The 25,760-nt window shown below is 34.2% G+C and overlaps 5 protein-coding genes across 5 annotated transcripts; 2 read left to right on the top strand and 3 right to left on the bottom strand.

Moving 5' to 3' along the window:
• Positions 1-1,274: 1,274 nt before the first annotated feature.
• LOC103491454 (pectinesterase PPME1-like) lies at positions 1,275-3,501 on the top strand. Its single transcript, XM_017045243.2, has 4 exons — positions 1,275-1,818; positions 2,278-2,484; positions 2,592-2,836; positions 3,195-3,501. The coding sequence occupies exons 1-4, from the start codon at positions 1,330-1,332 to the stop codon at positions 3,358-3,360; spliced, it is 1,107 nt and encodes a 368-aa protein (XP_016900732.2). The 5' UTR covers positions 1,275-1,329; the 3' UTR covers positions 3,361-3,501.
• Positions 3,502-5,101: 1,600 nt separating this feature from the next.
• Positions 5,102-6,770, top strand: LOC103491449 (molybdopterin synthase catalytic subunit). The gene is made up of 2 exons (XM_008451396.3): positions 5,102-5,435; positions 5,888-6,770. The coding sequence occupies exon 2, from the start codon at positions 5,926-5,928 to the stop codon at positions 6,628-6,630; it is 705 nt and encodes a 234-aa protein (XP_008449618.1). The 5' UTR covers positions 5,102-5,435; positions 5,888-5,925; the 3' UTR covers positions 6,631-6,770.
• A 267-nt stretch (positions 6,771-7,037) lies between these two features.
• On the bottom strand, positions 7,038-9,890 carry LOC103491448 (G2/mitotic-specific cyclin S13-7). The gene is made up of 8 exons (XM_008451394.3): positions 9,395-9,890; positions 9,033-9,160; positions 8,746-8,946; positions 8,515-8,643; positions 8,183-8,431; positions 7,912-8,073; positions 7,637-7,818; positions 7,038-7,520 (listed from the first exon to the last, which is right to left on the bottom strand). The coding sequence occupies exons 1-8, from the start codon at positions 9,438-9,440 to the stop codon at positions 7,367-7,369; spliced, it is 1,251 nt and encodes a 416-aa protein (XP_008449616.2). The 5' UTR covers positions 9,441-9,890; the 3' UTR covers positions 7,038-7,366.
• Positions 9,891-10,929: 1,039 nt separating this feature from the next.
• LOC103491447 (cysteine desulfurase 1, chloroplastic-like) lies at positions 10,930-14,975 on the bottom strand. The gene is made up of 10 exons (XM_008451393.3): positions 14,620-14,975; positions 14,342-14,475; positions 14,106-14,265; positions 13,428-13,614; positions 12,962-13,107; positions 12,812-12,884; positions 12,648-12,711; positions 12,108-12,207; positions 11,673-11,831; positions 10,930-11,416 (listed from the first exon to the last, which is right to left on the bottom strand). Exons 1-10 carry the CDS (start codon positions 14,878-14,880, stop codon positions 11,246-11,248), a joined length of 1,455 nt encoding a protein of 484 aa, XP_008449615.2. The 5' UTR covers positions 14,881-14,975; the 3' UTR covers positions 10,930-11,245.
• A 1,488-nt stretch (positions 14,976-16,463) lies between these two features.
• Positions 16,464-24,474, bottom strand: LOC103491446 (nuclear pore complex protein NUP96). The gene is made up of 6 exons (XM_008451392.3): positions 24,076-24,474; positions 21,042-23,647; positions 19,476-19,599; positions 19,052-19,197; positions 18,820-18,917; positions 16,464-17,041 (listed from the first exon to the last, which is right to left on the bottom strand). Exons 1-6 carry the CDS (start codon positions 24,107-24,109, stop codon positions 16,846-16,848), a joined length of 3,204 nt encoding a protein of 1,067 aa, XP_008449614.2. The 5' UTR covers positions 24,110-24,474; the 3' UTR covers positions 16,464-16,845.
• Positions 24,475-25,760: the final 1,286 nt, after the last annotated feature.

A 25,760-nucleotide genomic window follows, 5' to 3' on the forward strand; every position in this document is an offset into this window, starting at 1 on the left:
GAAATTCATGCATTATATTATTATCTTTATATATTCATGCCTCGGTAGCATATTATCTTAGGTTTCTTATCTGTTTCAACGACAAATATTATATATTAGAACTAACATATATGTTATTTAGTCGGGATCGACAGTAGGTAGCAGTCCAATTGCAGACGAGATCATTGAACTGCCATTAAGAATATCCTAATTAAGTATATATTAGGAGAACAAAGGACTAAAATGTGATTTGAATTTTGAAAAGATGAATGTGGATTCATGCTCGGGAGGTTGAAATTAGTTAAGATAGAAAAATGGTATGAAGTCAAAAATGTTGAATACTTTTGACATTGAACTTGAATGGTGAATTACCATTTTACTCTTTGACTAAAGTTAGTGAGAAAATCCATATTTTGTTGGATAAACCCACTAACTCTTAGTGGATTATGTGGAGGTTCATGACAATAACACCAAACTCACTAAAAGATAATTCATTAATGGGTTTAGTGAAATGTGAGGTATTGGGCTTTAGTGAGTTTAGACATGCAATAGTTACATGAATTTGGTTGATTTTCACGTTGAAAAAACTTTTGAGACTTTAAAAAATATTTTTCCTTTGAAATTATTTTCTTAAAACAAAAAAGTTTTTCACCAACTCTTAACTTTGAAATTATATTTTTAATTTATTCTTATCATTAATTATTTTTTAAAACTTTATTAACGCAATTTTGAATAAAATGTTTCAAATTTTATCCCTAATTTATCCCTTCATATACATTTTGTAGCAACCTTGCCTACATTAAATTAATAAAACTATAAACAAATTAAATAAATACTATAGAAATAGATAAAATAAACTAAAAATATATATATGTTTTCTTCTATCACAATATAGAAAAATTATGCTACATTTTCAAATATATAGTTAAATGAAACAAAATATTCATAAAATATATCAAAATCTTAATATAATGTTGATAGACTTCTATTGTTGTCTTTAGTTTTCAACAATTTTATCATTTATAGTAATTTTTTAAATAATTTTGATTTTGATGATAAGTAAATAATCAAGTTTAATCTCAAAGATTAAAAGAGACAGTAAATGGGTCATCTAGTTTAGGAATTAGGTATATATAGTTTTAGTTTAGCAAGTCTCATAAACCATTCGACAGCTAAAATAGAAACCTAAAGAGCAACGCGAAAATTACTCCAATTCTCATGTGGATCTTATGGTTCACTATCATCCCATTTTCTCTATATAAGAACCCCACCTTCTCCATACAATTAAACACACACTCAAAACATTCTCTAGAAAACCAAAAAAGAAAAGAAAAAACATAAAAAGAAAATATGAAACTTTGCATGGATGCACTCGCTATTACAAGATTGGTAACTTTCCTAGCAACTTTTACAACCATCTTGGCCGTCTCGACCCCGATCCCGGTTGAGAAGTCGCAAATAGACGCGTGGTTTTCTCAAAATGTGAAGCCGTTAGCCGATCGTAAGGCGGAGCTTGATCCTGCTTTGGTGGCTGCGGAAGAAAATGCAACCATAATTAAAGTAATGAGCGATGGAACAGGAGATTTCAAGACAATCACTGAAGCTATTGCGAGCGTGCCAGCAGACAACAAGAAACGTGTAATGATTTCGATTGGAGATGGCATTTATAAGGAGAAGCTTAAGATCGATAGAAATAAGCCTTTTGTTACTCTTTATGGCTCTCCGAAGGGTATGCCTAAGTTGACTTTTGATGGCGATGCTGCCAAATTCGGCACCGTTTATAGTGCTACCTTGATTGTTGAAGCGGATTATTTCACTGCAGCTAATCTGGTCATTGAGGTATAATTTGTTCATTATTAAATATATTTTAAGGTTAAATTAGCAAAATAGTTCCTATAATTTGAAAAAAAGTAGAATTTAGTTTTTATAGTTTGATCATCGATTATTGAAGCATCGTCAATATTTTCGATAGTAGAAACTATATATTATTTTTTTAATCAAGTTGAAATTAAAAAAGCTAAACTTTAAAATATTTGAAAGAAGCTAAACTTGTAAAATTGTTAGAATTCCATCACGTTTCTCAAATTAATATTGAAAGCTATCAGCTGCTATTAGTGAATAGCAAATGATGGCAATTAATAGCATAATTCTCAAATTAGCAACTATTGCTGACATTTATCGATAGCAAATATCGGAGATAGCAACTAATAGTAGTATTTTAGTTATGTTTTATTATATATACAATCATTATATGATTATATTATATATTGTATATTTGTCAAAAAATAATATGAACAGAATTCATCACCGAGGCCAGATGGGGTAAGAAAAGGAGCACAAGCATTAGCGGCAAGATTTATGGGAACTAAAGCTGCAATTTACAATTGCAAATTCACTGGATTTCAAGATACCCTTTGCGATGACGATGGTTTACATTTCTACAAAGATTGCTTCATTCAAGGAACCGTTGATTTCATTTTTGGAAAAGGAACTTCCCTCTATGTGGTATGATTTAATTATTTTAAGTAATGTTGGTTTTTTTTATTATTATTTTTGTATAAAGATTTAAATGGATAATGTAATTTTATTTTTGGAAAAATAATTAATTACAGAACACTCAATTGGATGTGGCGGGGGACGGAGGATTAGCAGTAATAACAGCCCATTCAAGAGAACAAGAATCTGACGGTAGTGGATATTCGTTTGTGCATTGCAGTATTACTGGAACTGGCGGTAAAAACACTTTTTTGGGAAGAGCTTGGATGCCAAGATCTAGAGTTGTCTTTGCCTACACTACAATGGCTGATATCATTCATCCTGAAGGCTGGAACGACATGAAACATGCTGGTTTCGACAAGTAACTTTCAAATTCTTTTTGCTTTTTTCATATTAAAATTATTATAAAGACAAAAGATAAAAAAACGTCTGTCAATATAGTGGTTATATTGCAAAACTAGTGCTAAAATGAAATAATTGCAAATATGGCCAAAATTATCATTGTAAATAGAGAAAAACTTAGATTTGGCTTAGTAATATTAATAGTAATTATGCAATTGTGAGGATCAATTTTAATACAAATTTTAACTACCACCATATAAAATACATGGTTTCTACAATTATGCGTGGTTTTAACATTTTACCCTTAAAATTTATAATTTAAAGTTACGTATATATATGGTCATATTGAATACCTTTTCTTTTTTGTATTTTTGCAGGACAGTTATGTTTGGAGAATACAAATGTTCGGGGCCAGGATCAGTGTCGACCGGACGTGTATCCTATGGCAAGCAATTGAGTGATGCAGAAGTGAATCCATTTCTTAGTCTCGCATATGTGCAAAGTGAGAAATGGTTGCTTCCTCCTCCCAATCCTCAAGTTTAGAGATCTTAGTAACGGTGATTGCAAGAAGTGGCAAATGTCAATGGCACTCGGCAATCAATTGAGAGATGAGTTAATTATTAGTAAATTTGTAATTTGATTCAAAATTTTCACAAAATAATATATCATTTTTTTATTCGTTTAGGTAATAAGGCGTAATGTTATGTGCAAGGAAATTAATAAAATAATTCTAAAGGTAGGAAAAAAGTAAATTAATAATTAAAAAAAATACGTAAATTACCATTTTAGTATATGGTTGTTGAGTAACACATCAATTTTGTTTCCATATATTTAAAATCGTGCCTACTTACTTTTAGGATTAATGGACTTTCCCATTTTCTTACCTAAGTCTTTTCTTTATGTAAGAACCGCGAAGAGAAAAATACTTGCACTTTGGATATGAACTCTTTTTCTCCAACTCGAACTCACAGGTAGCAACTTGAAATTTTCGGTTCTAGATCTCTACCCAACCAACACCCTACCATTGCTTTGACCGATGCAAAAAGCAGAATTCAACTTTTTCGATCAAAGGTAAAGATTCCCTCGCTTGTTATCCTATCTACCCAATCACTACCTGACTAGAGTCTCGATTGAGGCAAAAGATAGAATTGCACTTTCTAGATCAAAACTAAAAGATACTCGCCACTCCATACTATCTACCCAATCAACCCCACATGGGCTATATTCCAATTCCTGCAGTAGATTGGAATTTCACCCAATAACACTTGCTTGACCGAGTACGAGATGAGGCAAAATCCAGAATAGTGTTCCCTCGGTCCTGTGTTCGTTTACCCAACCTTTCAATTAAAAGGAAGAATTTATAATGTTGAGAACATAGCCAACTATACCTCTAAGTGAAACTATAAACAAAATTGATTGATTGTTACCAATTTGAAGTAGAAGATGGATACATAGACGGTGACACTCACCTCCTCAAAAGAAGACACATGTGAATTCCATACGCTCACTAGTGGTAAATTAGATTTAAACATCTTATCATACATCAAGAATTTTTTTCTTTTTTAACTAGGGATCCGTTAGAATTGCCTATAAAAAGATATTCTTTTAGAAATACACTTTTTAAAAAATATTTTTTTTTTGTAAAATGAGTTTAATATTTGACTTCTTTATAAATGTTTATATGAAAAATTGTGTTTGGTTTGTCTTATACTAACAATATTTATATTTAAGTCAAATTACGATAAAATACTATTAAACATTATGAATTAATTTCATAAAAAAGATACACACATCTTGAATCTTCTTTTCAGAAATATATTTTAAAATTAATCGCACATTATCTTTAAATTATTAATTTTTTAGTTACTCGAAACTAAACATTAATTTTTTTTTTGAAAATTCAATTTTAAAAACACAAATATCTTGAAACCTAAATACATAACCATAAAAAAAAATTGATTTCTAACAACAAAATATACATAAGATAAATAATTTTTTCTATACAATATAATATCAATTAGACAAGAAGGTCTGTAATTCGATCATGTTCTTCATTCATCTTCATTTCACGAACCAAACAATCATGTTCTTCTTGACGTTCTTATGATTTATTTCACAAGTGAAGTAGATTCGGCTAAAAGAGAAACTTTTGTAAATCTCTATATTTAAATGTATTCACCCACTTTAAAAAATATTTAAAGTGATATTTCTCAAACATGTAAAAGTTGCACATCAACGTCATATCAAGCTTTAAGTCCAATTGGCCTAAAAGTCAAAGTAATTAATCGAATAATTAGTCAATCTCAGGAGTCGATAATTGAAAGAATAGAAAACAACGAATGCAATGGCCAAAGGCAGCCCGTTCGATTGGCGCTCTTATCTCACCTAGAAGCGTAGCCCACACACACCGGAGAAATCTCTACGGGCCGGATGATGGTGGATTTCGGGTTCTTACAATTGTAGAATCATCTTCATCTTCACCGCTTATTGCAGATTATCCCTAATTCGTATGCAGTTCAGGTATCATTTGGATTCAAAGAACTGTGGTTCCTGGATTTCATGGACCGAAGCTGAGAGTAGAGAAGATTCCTTTCTTTTCATGAACTGAACACGATCAGGTTCGTTTCTATCTTTGGTTGTATCGCGTTTATGGCTGACTTATCTTTGAATTCCAAGTCAATTTTAGATTTCAATCGGTTTTTGTGTCGATTTTTACTCTTCTGGGTCTCCATTGCCGAGTTCTCGTCCATTTCTTTCCTGTCTGCTGGGATAAGTACCACGCAGCAATGTCTCGGAGTCAATTCGCTATATATTTTTGTGGTTTATATGAACATTCATCGATTCGACTCCGATTCAAGGGAAATCCGAGTGCTAACGTGTATCGATACACCTCGGTTGTACTCACTTTCCGATAATTTCTCCCTCGATTCTTTTGTAGTTTTGGGATATTTTATACAATGGATTAGTTAATTACTGAATCTAAAGAAGAAATTAGTACTTCTAACTCCGGATGGCGAAGAAGTTTGATGTCGCTTTCTTCTATGGTGAAACTTGTTTATTGAATTTACAGCTGGAGTTGAAATAAAAACGTAGCAGATTTGGTGAAGAATGGCTTCGGAGGAGAGAACTCTTGTTGAAATTTTGGAAGAGAACATTCCCATAGACATGGCCAAATACATCACGTTCGTTAGTGCTCCCCAGGCTGGCGCTATCTCTACATTTTCAGGTACTACTCGGGACAATTTTGAAGGCAAGACGGTGGTCGAATTGCGGTATGAGGCTTATGTACCAATGGCTATCCGGAGCATCAAATCCATATGTTCATCAGCTAGATCGTCTTGGAACCTCCATTCGATCGCAGTTGCCCACCGCCTAGGTCCTGTTCCTGTTGGGGGGGTTAGCGTTTTCATTGCTGTTTCAGCTGTTCATCGTGCTGATGCTATGGATTGTTGCCGTTTTGTGATTGATGAACTTAAGGCTTGCGTGCCAATATGGAAAAAGGAGGTTTATGATAATGGGGAGGTTTGGAAGGAGAATTCTGAGTTCACGGATAGAAGATTGGAGCTTGTGAATAAGGAAGGACATGATCACGATGAAAATGAAACTGCAGTTGTAAGGCATAACAGGAAAAGCTGCTGTGGCTCAAAGGTTAAGGCAATGAATGAAGAACCGTCTAACTGTATTATTAGTTCAGATCATGAAGAAGGCAACCACCAACACAATGTTAAGAATGAAAATGAAAATGAAGAAGCTCAACTTCAAAGGAATATCAGGAAAAGCTGTTGTGGTTCAAAGGTTAAGCTGAATGAATGAAGAATCTTAGACATCTGATGCATTAGCTGTTTATGGGGGTTTTTAGGATATTATTGTATTTAGCTACACACTCAAAACTCTTGTTATTCTATTATTGGTGGTTTTTCTCTTATACTATTTCCTTAATCATTCTGATAGCACCTACTTGGTTCTTGCTTCAAATCCTCTCACTGAAACAAATTACACCCTCTTGGAGTCTAGTCAAGCCCTACTTTTGGTTATTGGCCCCACCGATGAAGAACAAGCTTGGATTTGTTGATGGAACATTACTCGGCCTTTTGGAGAACTGCTACAATCTTGGATTATTTGCAATAGCATCGTAGATATGTCCATGGTCTTGGCTTGACCTACAAAGAGTTTCTTTTTTCCCTTTCGTAACGAGTTGTTTTGCTTTTCTGATTCAAGAGATTATTGTTATTCCATTTCAAGGGTCATAAAGGGAAGCAGGAGAAACCTTTGTTTGAAGAAAGATTCTCTGTCTCTCCCAACGTTACATTTAGTATTTAAATTATGAACACAACATCCAACGGACAAAAATATAATTAGTGAAATCGTCTTTTCTTCACACAATTGTAAGAAAATGTTAAAGGAATCAATAGAGTAAGAATTTAGGAGCTCTAATAATACACAGAGCTAGCTAAAGCCTAAAAGAGATCATTAACAGTAAAATGATCTCCAACACAAAAAAGAGTTAGAAAAAGAACCCAACCCCCACCAACACTACATTTACTAATCTTCATACTTCTGGACTGCAATCTGGAGTTGAACTTTTCGCTGGGGGAAGAAGAGAAACAGCACGACGATCCAGACTTGTATACTTTCTATACACAGCCTTGAGCTTGGAATCTACAGCTCCACGGTGCAGGTTCACAAGGAGTTCTGCACATTCCCTGTCATTGAAATTTACAATTAGATCATATTTTGAAGTAACTGCTGATTTAGACAAAAAAAGAAAAAAAGAAAAAAAAAATAAAAAAAGAACTTCCAGGGAAGTTTGTTAATATACTTCAACTCTTCTTCAACATAGCCTGTATGGTGATGCAAAGTTGCTGTCCAAATAGGGTTCTTTTCAAGTGTGCATCGTGCAACATAAACAGCGGCTGAAGCAATCGTTGAAGGGCTATATGATATAGATATTTGATAGTTCATCAAACCAAGCTCAGCCAGAAAAAATACCATATTCTCCATCTGCATTCGGCGGAGTAGAAAAATAGAAAAAGGAAACCAATTTATTCCATACTGACATTTCTTCAATCAAAGTTATAGAATCCCACAACTAACCTCATCATCAGATGGCTCAGAAGCCTTGACATATCGAACAAGAAAAACATAAGGGGTAGGAACAGTTAGAAGCCATTCCAGCCTACCCAAGATTACTTTCTCCATCACCAGAATTTCTTCTCTTTGATAAGTATTTGCAGATATACTTACGAAGTCATTGACCTGCATTTCCAAAGTCCAACTCTTTAGGTAGAACAAACCCAATACACGGTCATGGCTCTTCTAAGATATTAATCATTCATGTCAAAGAAAGAAAGAAAAAAAAGTTTACCTCTGGGGCCCAAATCTCTTCATATTTGCATGCTATCAGCATAGAGCTGATACCTACCAATTGAAGTTCCTTCCTTGGTACAGTCTTTAAGGAAAGAAATCGATCGACGATGTTTACAGTGAGATAAAGGGTTTCCGGCATCAATTCAAACTTTCGATGGACTTCTATCAACCAATCTATGAGAATGGATCTCATCTTAGCATTCAAATCTGGTTGTGTTCCCATGTAATCTGATACTTTGCTCTCACCCTGAACCCAAAGAAACTTCAAAGGTTACAAAGAAGGAAGAAGACAACACTTACAAAAAAATGGGAGTGCAAAAGGTGGCCTACTTCTGCAAGCTTGTAAAACTTGTACATGTCATCGATGTATTCAACTACGGCCAATTCATTGTTGGCATCTGCTTCATCAATATTAGCTACTGAAGAATCCAGTGGTTTATTGGTGATTCCACAAGCAGCCTTTTGAATCAAATTAAATGGACATTAAAAACTTGGCGTAAGATTAACCAACAATATCACAAAGAACGGTTGAATAGGGTTAGAAAAGGATGTTATGATTACCTTGCTTCTAGCACTAAGTGTTGAAGTCAGAGATCTCTTATTCTTGTCCCTTGATTTAGTATCCTTGATGTTGATTATGTGTCCCTCGTCGGCCAAGCTGAGTACAGTCTTCGGTTTCGGCTTTGGTTTCTCAGTGATTGTTGCCTTCGTTACATTAACTCCCTTCCCAACTCCTCCATCTATTTTTTTGGTGATTGCTCTCTGCAAAATGCAAACATAGTTATCTCCAGGATTTTCACTGACTCAATCTTTATATTGAATAAAGTGACGGAATTTACTAAAGTTACTTTATTCTTCTCTGGTGGTTGAGGTCCGTGTTTCCCTTCTACGGCTTGATCAGGCACGAGATTGCCTATGTCTTTGAGAATTCTTCTTGTTCTTCCTTCAGCTGCTACCACTTTCGGCTTACCTTCATCTATCCAAAGCCAAATAATAAAATGATAAGTGGAAAGTTCAAAGAAATTTCAAACCAAATCCAGGGAATCAAGAACAACACCCTAACGCTTAGAAAAGATTGAAGAACTGAAATCTATGTAAATCCTCAACATCAATACTCGTAAAATTAACCCATTGAAAACAAGAAATGTTGAAATTCCACAAAGGAATGGAAATTGAAGAGAAAAGATGGAGATTCGGACGAGAAACACACCTCTGATTCGTAGTTGTCGCTGAGGAACAACAGCTCGAGCCGCCATCGATTCTTCTTTACCACCGAAAACTCCTTCAAGACTTGGAAACAGAGTGAAAATAAAAAGTTGGAGACGACTGTTGAACGTCTCTCCTTCACTGTTTCTTGTCGCCACTTCGTCAATCACATACACTCTTCTTCTTTCTTCACTTTTTCACGATCGTTTTTGTTTGGTTTGCTCTGAGAATTGCGCTGTTTTGATCTTTGTTTCTGTATCGATTACTCTCTCTTTGGCCTTGTGTTTCTTCTTTAAAAGCTGCGCGGATGCCCTCTCCAACGGTCTACTTTTTGTGAATTTATGATCGTTGGATGATCATCGTATCCAACGGCTGAGTGCCGTTTCATTGTAATTTGGAATTTTGTAGCCGTTAGGAAGACAGGTTGGAGTTGGACGCTCCTGTTTGTTTAGTTTGGGCCCATTTACCCTTTTTATTGGGCCGATTTAGGCCAGCCGTTAGGGTCCGACATCCCGGTCCTTTTTTTTCTCTTGTTAAAACTAATAATTAATGTTTTTATATAAGAAATTAAGAGATCTTTTAAAAAATACAAAATATTTACGTATGTAGAAAAATATCACTAAAATCCAAAAATGATTTACTAGTGGAACCTTCGTATTCACTTGTAAATAACTTTTATTTAGATTTTTTAGTAGAGTTATAGGGTTGGGAGATTCGAACTTACCCCTCTACGATGAAAATTCATGCTATTAGTTTAATAGTTATTTAGTTTTTGAAAATTAAGCCAATAAACAATATATTTATCAATATTTTTTTAGTTTGTACTAAAATTGTCAAAAATCAACTCATGAATATCACAAAAAGTTTTCTAAAAAGTTTTTTATTAGAAATTCAATTTTTTTTTTTCAAAAAGAATGAAACCCATAAATGAAAAATAAGACGAAACCAACATTTTAAATCAGAAAAAAAAAAATTAATTATTAAAACATTCTATATGTGCGAAGAGACCCAATGGAACATTACACAAAATCAAAGTGAAAATTATTCTAATGGATGCTTTGATATCCAATTACAAATTTGAATTGTCAACTTCGTCTCTCAAATGAGTTTCGTACATTTTGATTTAAAGGGAGATATTTATGTAATTAAACTTTATAATTTAAATTTTAAAAATAGAATAATGATAGTAAATTATAACTATTAAAAATATTTATAAATTATAAAAAAATTATATAAATTAATAGAAGGGCCAAACCAAACCACATAATGCAATTCGAAATGCAATTCAATTTTGGTCTGATTCAATTCCAAAAAACACAAGTTCCAAACCAAATAGTTAGATTATTAGTTGTCTCTTTTTTCACTTTTTTTTCTTCAAAATATTTAATAACAAATTCTACTTTTTATAAGGAAAATTATCACTTACATTAATATTAACACTACTAGAACAACCAATAATAATAACAATAAAATTTATAGCTACGTGGTTTTATATATTAATACTTCACCAACCTAACATATTTGTACGAGTCACTATAATTTTGATCCCAAGGAACTTGAGACTTCTGTATTGAAACAAAACAAAGGCAGGTAACTGTCGATGTACATTGATATTATGGAGATAAAATGTAGTCCATGAAACCATTGCTTAATCAAATAATTTATAAATACACTAAAGTCTAAAAAACTATGAGAATGTGACCATATGCACAAGGATCTGGTAGTAAATGTGACTGAAAGATAAAGTCAGACAATCTTCTTCAAAGTGAGAAACATATCATAATCCTTGTGGTCCAGAAGGTTAAGTACGAGCTGTGGACCGTCAAACAAAGGAGTTCGGTATTACTGGATCTCTCTACTTGAAAGAGTCGAAGAAACTTACGGTGTCGTTTAGAGCCTGGATAAAGTAGTCCACATCCTCTTTTGTGTTGTAGAAGTAAAGGCTAACTCGAGCACTTGAGTTCACACCAAGAGCCCGATGGAGGGGCTGCGCACAGTGATGTCCTGATCTGATGGCTACACCATGCTGCATTAAAATATTTTAAGAATCCGATCTATAGAAAGTAGATGATTCACTCTAGCTATAAGTCAGTAATGAACTAATGATATTAGCCCAAGTCCTTGAGACTGAAAAGGTTAATGAAAGGATTTAAATTAAATTCTACTTTAGTTTGAAACTTACATCATTATTTGATTTTGGTTCCTTGGCTCTTAAAGATTTTGTTCAAGGATTGGAATCTTACATCAAAAGTATTTCATAGGGACAAAAGTCCAAAACATACCTGTTGATCGAGAAATGTTGCAATGTCTGTTGGATGAATGTCTCCAATATTGAAAGAACACAGCGCAGCACGTTGAACATGTGCTGTGGGAGCTGGCCCATATATCCGAATGTTAGGGACCGCACGAAGATTTTCATATAGATAATTTGCCAATTCTTCCTGTTAGCAGACAGCACCTCCTCGTCGTTAGACTAAAGTCTCAAAACTCGTAAACATATTTATCATCTCATTCTATATTTCTCAGGGTTCCAAGTAACCTAGTTGATTGAAAAATAATACCTAAATTCCTTGATTAAAGAAAATTCCATTACTAATCTACTATGAAGGTATTTAGTTGATACCCTGATTTAGTTGCTTCACACATTTTTTAACTTTTTCACCGCCCAAAAATTCTCAAACAAAGGGTTATTATATACCAAATTTCAGTCAACTCACTTCATAACTATGAATTTTTGTCATTCCGATCCCAGATAAATAATCAATAGCAGCTCCCAAACCAATTGCCTCTCCAATTGCCGGCGTCCCAGCTTCAAATCTAACGAAGGGGGAAATGAGTAATTAGTAGAATTAAGGACAAAAAATAGTCCACCAAAAAGATTTTTTAATGCAAAGATCAAAAGGCATCTGGACAGGAAGAGATTACATAGAAGACATAAATGATATGTAAAAGGGCATCAATTAATGAATAGTTAAATAAAATAGCCATCACAAGATTTTAGCACCATTCAAGAAATCATTTATTTAGATCTCATTATGACCCCAAAAAGATGATTTATCAAGTGTCAATTGCTAAGAGAACAAATGAGCAAACAAATAATACTAAATAAACAGCAGTTATTTAGCTCTATTGCAATTCTTGAGCCCTATATATTGAACGTTCTAACTTTTCCGCATCATATAAAATAAATACATTGAGAAAATTTTCATTTCAAAGTAAAAAGAAAAGGACAAAATTGCACCCATGCAGTCCACTACCTGGAAGGTGGTTGTGCAAACGTGGAATGGTCAAGAAATACATCTGAGATCATCTCTCCACCACCTAGAGCCATGTAGGACCAAATATGAAAATTAGATACTTACTTCCTAAAATCGAGCTGATGCAATTTTATTTTCATAACTTATCTTCTCGAAGGATATACCTAAGAATGGAGGCATTGCAGACAGCAGGTCAATCTTTCCATACAAGAATCCGATGCCTGTAGGCCCACACATCTGAAGCATGTTTATTCCTCAACTTCACATGCACAAATGTAAGGCTCGCCATTGAATTAATAAGAAATCAGCCTAACCTTGTGAGAAGAAGCAACAAGAAAGTCAGCATCAAGCGCCTGGACGTTGACAACCATATGCGGAACACTCTGACATGCATCTACGAGCACTTTTGCCCCAAAACGATGTGCCAAGCCAACTATTTCTTCAATTGGAAGAACAGAAGCTGCAGAAAAACAATCAAATCATACCGAATTCCACTATGTGCATAGACTTATTATTAGAAAGATATCAAGAGAAACCGGACACAGATCAAGAGAAGGAAAAATGTCCAACAGTTCTTTCACTTCTTCATTCATTGGACTTTATTATTTGTATCCAGCTGCACACCTTTCCACTAGAAGTGTGATAATTGAAGTAATATGATAACACTTCAGTTTGAAATATTCACCTACTACTTGTTTTATTTGAGTAATGTTTACAAATTGAATGGTACAAAAAGGAAATAGATTATAAAAATGCTAAATATCAAATAGAAGGAAGTACCTAGTACATTTGAGACATGATGGGTAACCACAAGCTTCGTTTTTGTTGAAAACATTTCCTTGAAGTCCTTTAAGTTTGGGACATCATGTTCACCTAAACTTACAAACTTCAGAACAGCACCGGTCCTTTCAGCTACAAGTTGCCAAGGAACAATGGCACTATGATGTTCAGCAACCGTAAGTATGATCTGCACTGAAAGAAAAGATTGTTACAGTTAAAACTTAAAGTTAATGCAGTATGAGGCTACACATTTAAAAAAATAATGGATGCAACTTCATGATGTAGGAATGGAAAACACTTCTATTAACTTAATTAAATCTGACATCAGAATCTTCACAAAGAGAACCCTGAAGCCTACACCTTAGACAATCAACAAGAATACAAACAAGTATAAAATGTAAACCCATTGAAATTTACAGATTAGAAATGAGAGAGACAGCTAATAGTCCTGACGGTTTGATAAACTATCCTATGATTTCATAAACATTTCATAAATAGTCCCAATCATAGGACTAAATTCTAACTTTCTTCCGACCATTGGAATTAAATTTGCAATTTAACCCCATATGGAGAATACCATGTCTCACAGAGTCAGTGCTTATACGTGCACTAAATAGTACATATATAGAAGAAAATCACTTGTGCAAAACTACTAAGATCGATGCAGTGGCAACGCACCTCATCTTCCGATTTCAGATTCGCTAGACCCCAAGAATAAGCCACTAGATTGATAGCTTCAGTTGCATTCCTGGTAAAAATGATCTCTTTAGCATCTCCAGCATTGATAAAGGATGCAACTTTCTTCCTTGCCCGCTCATACTCATCAGTTGCTTTCGCACTACATTTGCCAACGGTTTCAAATCAGATAGAAGTCGTTTTCATTCACGTTTCATACCAAAGTCTAAATAACCTACCTCAAAGAGTGTATGCCACGATGCACATTTGAGTTGTAAGCCTCATAGTAATTCTGCAAAGCATTCAACACAGAAATTGGTTTCTGAGAAGTGGCAGCGTTGTCTAAGTAGACAAGCTTGGAGCCATTTATTTCCTGCAGATAGCAATACAGCCATTAACACCACCACATGAAGTGCCAATAACAGCGAAACAGACGACAAATGGGTTAACATAAAAATCGGCCAAATTAGCAAAGGAAAAAAAAAAAAAAGCAGAGAATAAAAAGTGAAACAAGAACCTGATGGAGGATGGGGAAATCGGGGCGAGTTGTGTGGCCAAGCGAAAGAGAGTTGAGATGCAAGCTGTCGGTTTCCTTGGCGGTGGAAGCAGAAGCAGAAACTGACAAGGGAGAGGAAAATCTGGGATTACCGAAGCGGAGAAGAGGAGAAGAGGAAGCACGAAGGGTGGAAGAGAAACAAGAAATACAACGATTAGGGTTCATGAGCTGGAATTGAAATTGGGAATGGAAGGATGGGAGCTTCAGAACCATACCTTCCATTATCCTCTATGGTTTTTGAGAATCGAAAAGGCTTCGAAATGAACTAATATATATATATATATATAATATCTAATTTGAATCGCATCCATAGATAGGATAAGTTTTCTTTTTCAATGGTCTATTAGATGGACTATAATATTTTATTTTGTTTGTAATTATTTGTAAAAGTTTTGTAATTTAAATAATTTTCCTTTTCTAATTTTAATTTTTAGAATGTAAGGTAAATTCCAGTAGAGAGGGAAGGAATGAAATTGGGAGGGGAGAAAGATTTTTTTTTTCTTATCATATTTCTTTAAAGGAAAAAAATGCAAAGGTATAATTATGTTACATTTTCATGCATCTCACTATATTATATAGTTTATCGTGTATCATATTCTTCCAACATCATCGTCAACCTAACTTTTACCAAAATGCACAAAACTTAGTTTATCTTTTTGTCCTCTTATATTAGTTGTTGACCGTAAGTTCATCTTAGAGGTTACAGATCATCAAAAAGGGATTTAAGAAGTCGTTAGACCATTAGACGTGTATGTTATTCACGAGAGCATAGATTAGTTGGCTCAATTGAATTCTTCACCAGTCAGTGGAGAGAAGGATATCGAGAATAGATTAGGATCTTGATAATTTCACATATGATGAAAGTAGAAGGTTTCTAAAAATAAAAAACATTAATTAAAAAACGTACGACATATTTCACTGGTCTTCTAAATTTTTGGATGACCTATGATATTTAAATGAATGAGTTATGATATTTATGTAAATGGATGATCAAATTGAGTTATTTTCATTTTCAAAATGCCTATATACAATCAAACTTATTATAATTTGAAACAATGATCACAATAACACAACTTGATCTATTTTTTTTCTTTTCCTTTTTTGGATCTTTTTTAAAAAAGAATTTAGTTCATTTTAAAAGAATGTCAAATCCCTCGTCCAAATAAATAAAAGAGAAGTACAGTCATAGTGTTGAAAGAGAGAAGAAAATTAATACTACGAAACAACCAAAAAGATTACATCGTTAGATCCAACAAAATAATAGAGCTCCTTATCTTGAAAAGTTCCTAAATTCTCGACTTGAGAAATACTCCAACTAAAAGCTCCAAAAAAGCTTCTCTCTTTAGAGGAATAGAAGTCAAGAAGAAGATTAGAGGAGATCAATGCACAAGTCAAAAGTATCACAAATGGAATCCTTATAATCACATAACAAAGACAAATAGGCTTTGATTGAAAATTGTGCTAGCAAAGAGCACCAATAGGAGGGATAAACATACAACATTCTTCATTGGAGACTATCATCACGAGTATCAATAGAGGAATGGGAAAGATCAAATCTATCAAGCAATGAAAATTCAAAAGTGTGCAGATCTCAAACAAATATGGCATCCAGTGTTAATATACAAGCAATATATTAACTACGAGTTTCCTGACCTAACATTTCAAAAATGGAGCTGTCAAGTAAATTTTATTTAGTGGTGGCAAAGTAATAGCGAAATTCACACATCCAACGTCTGAATTTGATATGGTTTGAATCATAGATATTTTGATGGCAAGCTGATAATCAGACGTTTAAGTGTAAGTCATTGTACTGCAAGGGATAATCAGTATAAATTTGTGTGAAATTCGATAAATTGTTCATGGGAAATACAAGGCTAATATAACTTTTTAATTTTGAGATGTACTAACCACTCGAAGAGAAGGTATAGATACTTCAATCAAATACCAATTTGGCTTATAAAAACAGCTTATTTCGTTCCTTTGAACTTTGCTTTTATATTGATTGTTAATATTGAAACCTCAGGAATCACAAACCTTTTCTGCAGTTCGTTGGGCCATGGGGGGTCTGCAAAATTTCACTCCTGCGTCTACTTGTTCAAATGTATACATCAAAGGATAGAGGCAATGACTATATGCAAAAACACGAACCTCCGGTTAAAAATCGAAGCTTCGAAAAAGTGGTGAAGACTATGATGAGATTTCTGACAGGTAACAAGTAAAAAGAGAAACTGCATCCTGCAAGTGACTTGAGCGAAGATCCTCTCGCATTGGGGCAGAAAATATAGTGTCAAAGCAACTCAACTGAGCATCACGAGTAGAACCCTCCCCAATATCTGATAGAAGTAATCTACTTATCTCCTCGGCCATCTTGGAGTAAACAACTCTGTACAAATTAATGGATTACTTAATACTAATCCCTTGATGTTACAATGGTATAAAAATAACTAAAGTAACCAAAAAAAAACATACACGAAGTAAAAAGAAAAAGTCTTGTCTAATTGCAGTTCATAAACAAAGATATATGATACACACACAATATAAACAAATTTCTTAAATCTCTGTACTATATATACTGCTGTATAAAGCTTGAAATACCTTCGAATTTCACATGAAAATTTCCTAGTGAATTTGTCTACCTCACCAAAAATAAATACATTGAAATTTATGATTAATTTTTCTATTTTACTTTTACTCCAGAATGTATGTAAATACTACAAGGAAATTGTTGGATCTCTATTCCAACACAGTAATTCTCGAGAAGAGAATTAAGAAATCTTTATTGAATTCAAAGAACAATTACAATATAGAATGGAAATCGAATTGTAAGATACAATTCGATAGAACTTCTCTCTCTACTGTAAGCCTATCTCTCAAGAGTTTACGGGAAAGACCTCAACAGAACTCTAACTAACTCCCTTTCTCTCTCATTCTCCTATTTATAATACCCAACAGTGGTCCCCACTCCTAACCGACTTACTCCCAAGACAACTTAGCAATTCTATACATTCTTTTCTTTATTCTTCGTTCCTCTACTATACTCATGTATAATCGGACGTCTAACAGAAACGCTTCGTTATCCTTATATGTCTCTTTCATCTAGTTGGATAAAAGCTCTATTCACTCTTCTCCCAAGCTATAAAGCACATACACTCCATTCTAGACATGTCGGAAATAAACAAGCTCTTTTCATGTTTATTTTAAATTTTAAACATGTGGAGACGTTTTTTATATATTTGAGAGGGTTTGAACCAACTTACACGTACCTCAGCTAATCTCACGTGATGATCCACCTGACTCCACTACATTTGGTGTCAAGGAAACACATAAGAAATTAATTTGTACGTAGGTGGTCACCATAAATTTAATCAATGACCTCTTAGTTGGTTATTAAGACTACGTCTTTTGTTTACCACTAGGTCAAATCCATGATGGTTGCATGTAAAGACATGTTTGAGACACTTTTAGGACGTATCTACGATTTCTTTTGGGAGAGAATGGTCCAAGCTTTTATGTTGGACAGAAATTTGAAGTTCAAATCAATTATATGTTAAAAGAATTAAAAAAAAGAAAAAGAAAAACAAAAGGAAAGCCTTTTTTTACCAAAGATAAAAATACATAATCATATAAAAAACTGAAGTTAGAAATCTAAACGTTTCATCTCTTACAAGTGTTAATTACCTTGACTTTTTATGCTTCTATAGTGGGGTGCATGAAGTATTTTATGTTATATATATCCTAAAATAATGATAGAAAAGAGTGAATCCCCAACATGTGTTTGTCCAAATTTTTTTGAAATTGACGCGTCATTGTGTCATGTAATATCTGTGTCCATGTCTTGTGTTCGTGTTCGTGTTCACACTTCTAGCTCCTAATTTAAGTTTATACAAATAATGTGTATATATATATATATGATACTTTTATATGCATAATTCTAAGTATTAAAAAATCTAAATCAGGTTTATATTTGCATTTTGTCTAATAATGTTGCGCTAAGGTTGTAGGCCTTTTCAAGTAGTCAAAGTGCAGAAATGGCTTGAAGGATAGGAGTTTGATGGAATAAATACAACCAAATAAAAAATTAAGAGATTGAGCATTTTATCCTAAACAAGTCGGGAGATCATATTTCAAGATTGAAATGTCATAGTCCAAGATTCTACATACCTTGCCTCAACTGGTAATCTATCACCCCAAACTGCCAATGATTCATTAAGTCGACCGATAAATTCTCCACAAGCAACATTTCTACTCTCAAGTGAATCCTGCAATACAATTATACCTTAATCAGGGATTATAATAAAAAGGAAGACATATGAGGCCCTAGAGTGAATTCAAATGACCCAAAATTTTGGATCTAAAACTCATCTGCAGAATTAGAATACTAGAAAATGCATACCAGTACACTCCCTTCAGTGTTTTCCTGCAAAGAACTCCTCAGAGAGTAGAATGATATATAAATTCCAGCACCGAATTCCCAATTTTCTATTTCAGACTTGTGCATCTCCATTGAAGTAGCAAACTTCCATACATCTGAATGCTCAGCTGCATCATTGGAAACAAAAATCAACAGATTTTAGCATCAACCACTTTTCCCATCATTAGCAAAAAGGACCTATAGATGAAATTTAAATATAACATAAAAAATTAGGAACTACAATTGGTTCTAAACCAACAAACCTGAATTTTACATTCCTGTCACATTAAAACAGGTACAACAATGGCAGATCTGAAACCATCTTACGGTTTTCACATGTAAAAATCCAAGCTATGTAATGAAAGCGTACACTTCAAGTCACTGAAAAAGTAATGTGAACAATTACCTGAAAGGAATAATTTATGAGCAACTGAAGTTGTAAAAATAGTATGAGCTTTATGCCAATTTCTACATTCAATGAAATGTTCGAGGGCCTCTGGTAGATTCCCAAGGTAACTGAAAAAAACGGCCTGAAAAAGCAATATCAATCAATTAATTTAGATTGAAAACGGACATTTAAGATAACAATTTTAATTTCCAAGATTATATATTGAACAAAAGCAATGGGGAATTATCACCACAGAAAATCAGTGACTGAAAATTTCAGCCGATTGTTTTTCTTATTCTTCAGCAATAACGTTAACTTCATAACAGATAGCAGAACACAAGCACATATATATAGACATTAAAGATGGCAAGTCCCTCTAAACTAAGGCCAAAACAGTGATAACAACGAACCATTAATTTCCCCAGCATAACAGTCATTTGGCAGCCTGAAATTGTTGTATAACTTTTTTTATATCTGTGCCTGGGCAACTTATGCACACTTGTAATTGTAATCTAATCTTACCAAATAACCCGTTTTTGTCATTAAGGAATGAAAAGAGATTAATGCTTAAAACATAATAGAAAGTAGCAAACAAACTGATCAAATTAGAAAGCCTTAATACAAATAAAAAATACAAAGCAAAATATCCCAACAAAAGAAATAGGTAAAATAACATTAAAAAGCGAAAATGAAAGCTCCCCACAATGAGAAATATGTTGAATTGAAAAATCACCCAAGATCTTCGATAGAAAAACCAAGAAGAAATGGATAACAAGGCTTTCTTTTGGACTCTTTGGTTGGCGAGAAATAGGTAAGCTTTCAACAACAAGCACTCAAGTCTTGATAATTTCATGGATTTTTTTTATTAAATCATGGTTTGTATTGGTGTCAATGTAAGAGAAGAGAGAGAAAAGAAGACGAAGAAAGAAAGAAAGTAAAGAACCCAAAATTACCAATATTGTAAGCTTAAACCAACTTAATATGTATCAAACAGATTATTTCACAGAAAATCTAATATAAATGCCCCATTATCAAAGGATAAATGTTAGTGATAAAATTTAACACAATGATCTTAGTGGAATATCCAAGATTTGAAAAGATTCCCAGACATCTCAATGAACTCTTCCACAAAGAGTCAAGAGAATAAGCAAACAACACTGATGGTAAAGTCTCATCAGATGAATTGTACAAAAAGTATGAAGTTCAGGAATTTTCTTTTGTCCTGACACTAGAACGCACATTTCACAAGAACTAGCCATCTGGCATCCAGGAAAGACAACTATTTACTAAGAATTTTAGAGAACTTATGACATGAGACCAAAAACAATCAATTGGTCAGTTCAATTATTTTATTCCAGGTGCTCCTCAATAGTAACAATATTTGACCATATGACTGGCACAAAACAATTTTAACAACAGCAACAAAGATACATAGTCTAGCAAATATTAAAGAAGTAAATTCATGGTACATGTAATAAATCTATAATTGAAAATCCTATGCATGCAACTCCAAACCAATAAAAGAAGAAGAGCAGTTTTGAGAAGCAAAAATAGGAACCATGGGAGAGGGAGAATATAATATACCATAGCCTCATGTAGCCATATTCTTGGAACACCCAAGTTCTCAATAAATTCAAATTGCGATTCCTGTGAACTCCATATTTCACAGTATTGGAATAGTATTTCCTTGATAACTTTAGCCTGGAGGTGTGGAAAATCATCACGGAAGGGCATGTGAAGGACCACATAGATGGCCCAGTGACATTGCCCCAAACACAGCAATTGAGAAACGAATCCCATATCAAGAATATGCAGATCTTTATAACTGATTGCACCAATAGCTTCCAACACTGCACGCTGATGCCAGATCATGTGATAATCAAGTGGGTCATCTGTTGATGAGAAGGCACTAAACATGGTCTTAAGAAAGCCAAATTCAGGATCTTCATTAGCATGAAGCAGCATGAGAAAATATGAGAGGTCAAGACATTCATTCGTATTAGACTTCAAAGCCAGTTCTTGAGGCCCATCAGCATAAACTGGAACAGGGAGTGGAGCCCTTCCACTCTTAAGAAGATGCTGATAAGAGTGAAATATTACAGGAAGAGTGGTGTCTGGTGGCAGACGATACCACATCAACAGCCCTAGAAATCTCTTCCAGTCGAGGTCAAAGTCATGCAAAGCATCAAATATATTCCCTGCCAGCAACTCATATAACTGTGTCCGTTCCTTCTCAATAAAGTTGAAATCCAATCCATTCCTTCTCCAAATATCAAGTTGTAGAGCAACATCATTCCGCTTCACAGTGGATCCAACAGTGAATCCACCAGCCTGGCTCAGCAAACAAGCAAGTCTCACATCACCTTTAGAAGAAGCAAGTTGCACTGCTGCATCCAGCTGCCGCCCAGTCATGAGAAGAAATATATGTTCAAGATAACTGGAATCTTTTAATGAACCTAAGTCATACTGCACCTGAGGAAAAACACTCTCTTGTAGCCAACAGCTGAATTCAGCCCTCCGAATAAGAGGGAGTGCTTCCAAGTCAAATTCCGGTGAATCTTCTTTTATATCCTGCATCATGTCTTCCTCATTATCATCGTCGAAACTATTCCCAACATTTTCCCTTTCAGAAAAAAGAACTTTTATCAATTCCCAGACCATTATCTGGTGTGTCAAGACTAAACGAGTGGAAGACGATAATCCAGGAACTTCGAGCTGTTTTTCAACAATATCTATATAGCCCCTACAAATATCTGAAAGCATTAGACGATTGAAGACAATCTTTTGAAGTTTCAAATTGAAGGATCCCACTTCTTCTTCAAATTCATGATTCATTTCCTTGTGTAAATTTAAAGGAAGATCAAAAGCAAATTCAATCAATTCTTTACGCATTTTACTATTTTCATCTCTCACCACATTGTCAATGGAAACTTTCTCTACATTTATTATGGAAGAAAGGACCCTCTGTGAATTCTTACTCCCCACCAAATTTCCATTATGAACTAGGATGCCATTAGGGCCCCACCCCACTCGAAATGACCTACCCATAAACAAACCTGCATCAACTATGTTGCAAGAATGATCTAGAGTAATTGGAGTTTCATGTGTGAGGTCTAGCTTGAAACCTTCTGCTTTCGAGCGCTTAACAGGAGTAACCTTTTTTGGTTGGGACATCAAAATGGAACCAGGAGAATTTGAGTCAAGGCTACCTTGATTGTATTCAAGTAATGCTAGTGGAGTCTTTCTGACAACTAGAGAATTTAATTTTTGGTTCGTCCTCTGAGAAGAATCCTTAAAAGGAGTTCTCATATATTCTCTACCTGTGAATGATTTTTGAAATTTAGGGGATTCATTATAATCCTCAAATTCCTGCTCGTTTTCAGGAAATATAACCATTCTCATTTCTTTCATCTTTAATGGATCAAGCCCAAGATGTGCGGGAAGGGAATGACAAAGCACAGATTCGGTGAAGTCCATAGGGCTGTTTTCATTATTTTCAGATATCTCGTTGCAGTTGATTTCTGCAGGTTCTTGCACTGCATTAGGATCGTCCATTACAATATCTTCTTCTTCATCTTCTGTCAAGCCAAACCGGCTGAAATGGTTAACTGAGAACTTCCATTCACAATTTTCTGGTTCAAATGAAATGAAGTGAGCTCCCTGTCTCTCAGTAAAGTATTTCAATTTCTTCACAACATTATCAAATTGCCTCCCTAAAGAGCTGGTTGTTATTGACTGGAGAACCAAAGTAACTTCAGCAGGCTTGTTAAGGCCTTGACCAGCAATAGGCTTGGTAGTTTCATCTTCATACACAATTACTTCATTCTTATGAAACTTGACAATTTGGTCTAAATCTAACCATCTAACGTCAGTCTTCCCCAAAAACTTAACAGATCCATAACCACAACGTCCTATTGTAAAATCTAACACTTGGCTAGTATAATTGGGATCTTTCAGAACATGGATAGACATCTCCTCCAAGTTTGGAGACATATAATAATCAGGAGACTGCAATGTCGGAAAGGAATTTTTGAGCTCCTTCAAATCATCATGAGATGAAAAATCAGCATCAGAGGCAATTTTTCTTCTCTTGTGCTGTGTAGTAGCTTGATCTTCAGAGGTCGTAGCATCAAGATCCGGCCTCAAGGGTGATAGGTAGCTTCTTGCATCATAATCTTCACAGAAATTCTCTGAAGTAAAAACATATCAAAATTAATTTTGAACAAATATATAAGAAGTGCAATTCGTCAAGTATTAAACTGGAAGACAAAGTAAATAGTTTGCATTACCGAATTTGTGATGGAAAAAAAAAAGCAAAAAAATAGATGACTGACAAGAATGACGCTCGGGATTCGTTTAGACAAAATGAGATATATAGTTCGAACTCTTTTTAATGTCAGTTCGACTACTACGAGTGGACGTAACTCAACCCCAGTCTAGTAGCATTAGAGAATATTCCATGAAAACCATTTTCCCATACAAAACAAGCCAGCATTAACACAACCAGTGATACAAGAACTAACCCAACTGTACAAATATGCTAAAATTCCTTCAAGCACTCAAACAGAATCAACAAACGCACAAAAATCAAAGCTCCCAGAGTATTAGATGGAATTACCAGAAACCAAAGGAAGACAAGAGGACGACGCCATGCGGAAGAGCTAAGAGAGGAAGAAGGGTTTAGGGTTTTCGCGAGGAAGAAGATACCAAACTTTCCGCACCAACTCAGCAGTAATTGGAGTAAGGAGATTTGGCCCCCGATTTCATAAAAGTGTCAATGCCCATTTTTTCACTATAGACCAAAAGTAAACTTCATCAATGATAATCATCAGCTTCAAATCTCCACCGTTGCTCCGATGGTTCTTATTTCTCCGACAAGCTTTCTCCGGCAAAGGGCCCAAAAAATTTCCCGCTTCCTCCATGTGCGCTCTTTTTGTCTTAAATATATTTGGAAAACTAAGGCCCCACCACCCACCGGGCCACCATTTTTGTAACATTTCTTTTGAAAAATAACACCATGTTCTTCTCTTCCGTTGTATGAGAAAATTACCTTTTCGGTCCTTAAAATTTAGGTCTGGTTTTTAGTTCTACAACGTTACATTCTCACAAGTTGAATAGATTTAAAATTGGTCTCATAGTTTCAAGATTCACATATTTATTATTATCAATTAAATACTCACTTTCAGTTTTTTGTATCGTTGACTATTGATTAATCTAAAATAATTGTAAAATGAAAAAAAAAAATTAATTCACGATCATATGGGATTGAGTTTGTCTAGTTAGCGTGCATTGCTATCTCTTGAGGAAGTGTTGGCATACAAATTGGAACTCATACAAGTGGAATTTAATTGTTTGGAGGTGGTCAAGCTGATAAATTATAATGATTTAAATCTAACTAAAGATTTGTTTCTACTTCACGTATTTGGTGTTTTGGTTTAAAACTTTGAATCAAGAGCCTTAATTGAGAGAATTTTTTATATTCTAATTTTTCCTCGTCCGAATGATTTTCATTACTTCTTTTGCTATCTTGTTGTATACAAAAAGTTCATGTAGACTAAATTTGAACGGTATTTTAATTATAGGGTTAAGTTTGTAATTCACCTAAAATTGATGATTTGTAGCAATTTTCCCAAAGTGAAATGTCATGATAGCCCAACCAAGTTACAAAAGTAGTAACACTTGCATTTTTCATATTAGTCGTGCAAGTAAAAACCAAAAACCATCTAAGCCAACCAAAATCGTTGATCGATTCGGTTTAAACCCGTCTGATTGTCGAGTTTGGGTTGATAGCATATAAAATTGAGCTACTTGGCCAAGTTCGAGTTAGGTAAAAAAAAAAAAGCATATTAAAAAATCGAGCCGCCCACTAAAATTCATGTTATTAATGTCAATACTTAATCTCAAAGCGTTCTATTGTCGAGATGGTGAGTAGGTGCAATTGAGTATTTGAAACCAAGTGTCAGACTTAGTTTTATTTTTTAAATTTTCAAGAAAAAGTCTATCCTAGCCCAAAAATTTCACATATGGTCTATAACTTTGTAAATCCAGAATAGAACCATCTAAATTGTCATAGATTTGGGTGGCACAATTTATTTATGGTTCTGATTTAGTTTCGATTGCTCAGTTTTCGTGGTTGTTAATTATTTCAATTTTCTTAAAAAGCCGAGCCAAGCCAAACTGTTTATAAGCCTTATTCAAATCAATATGGCTTTCAAATAAAATTGCCCCCACAACTTTGTGAGTTTATCATAGAATTTTATTTCATAAGATTAATCATGCACTTATATTGGTGCAATTTTTACC

The sequence above is a fragment of the Cucumis melo genome, chromosome 5 (assembly GCF_025177605.1).
Source record: "Cucumis melo cultivar AY chromosome 5, USDA_Cmelo_AY_1.0, whole genome shotgun sequence".
Taxonomy (NCBI): Eukaryota; Viridiplantae; Streptophyta; class Magnoliopsida; order Cucurbitales; family Cucurbitaceae; genus Cucumis; species Cucumis melo.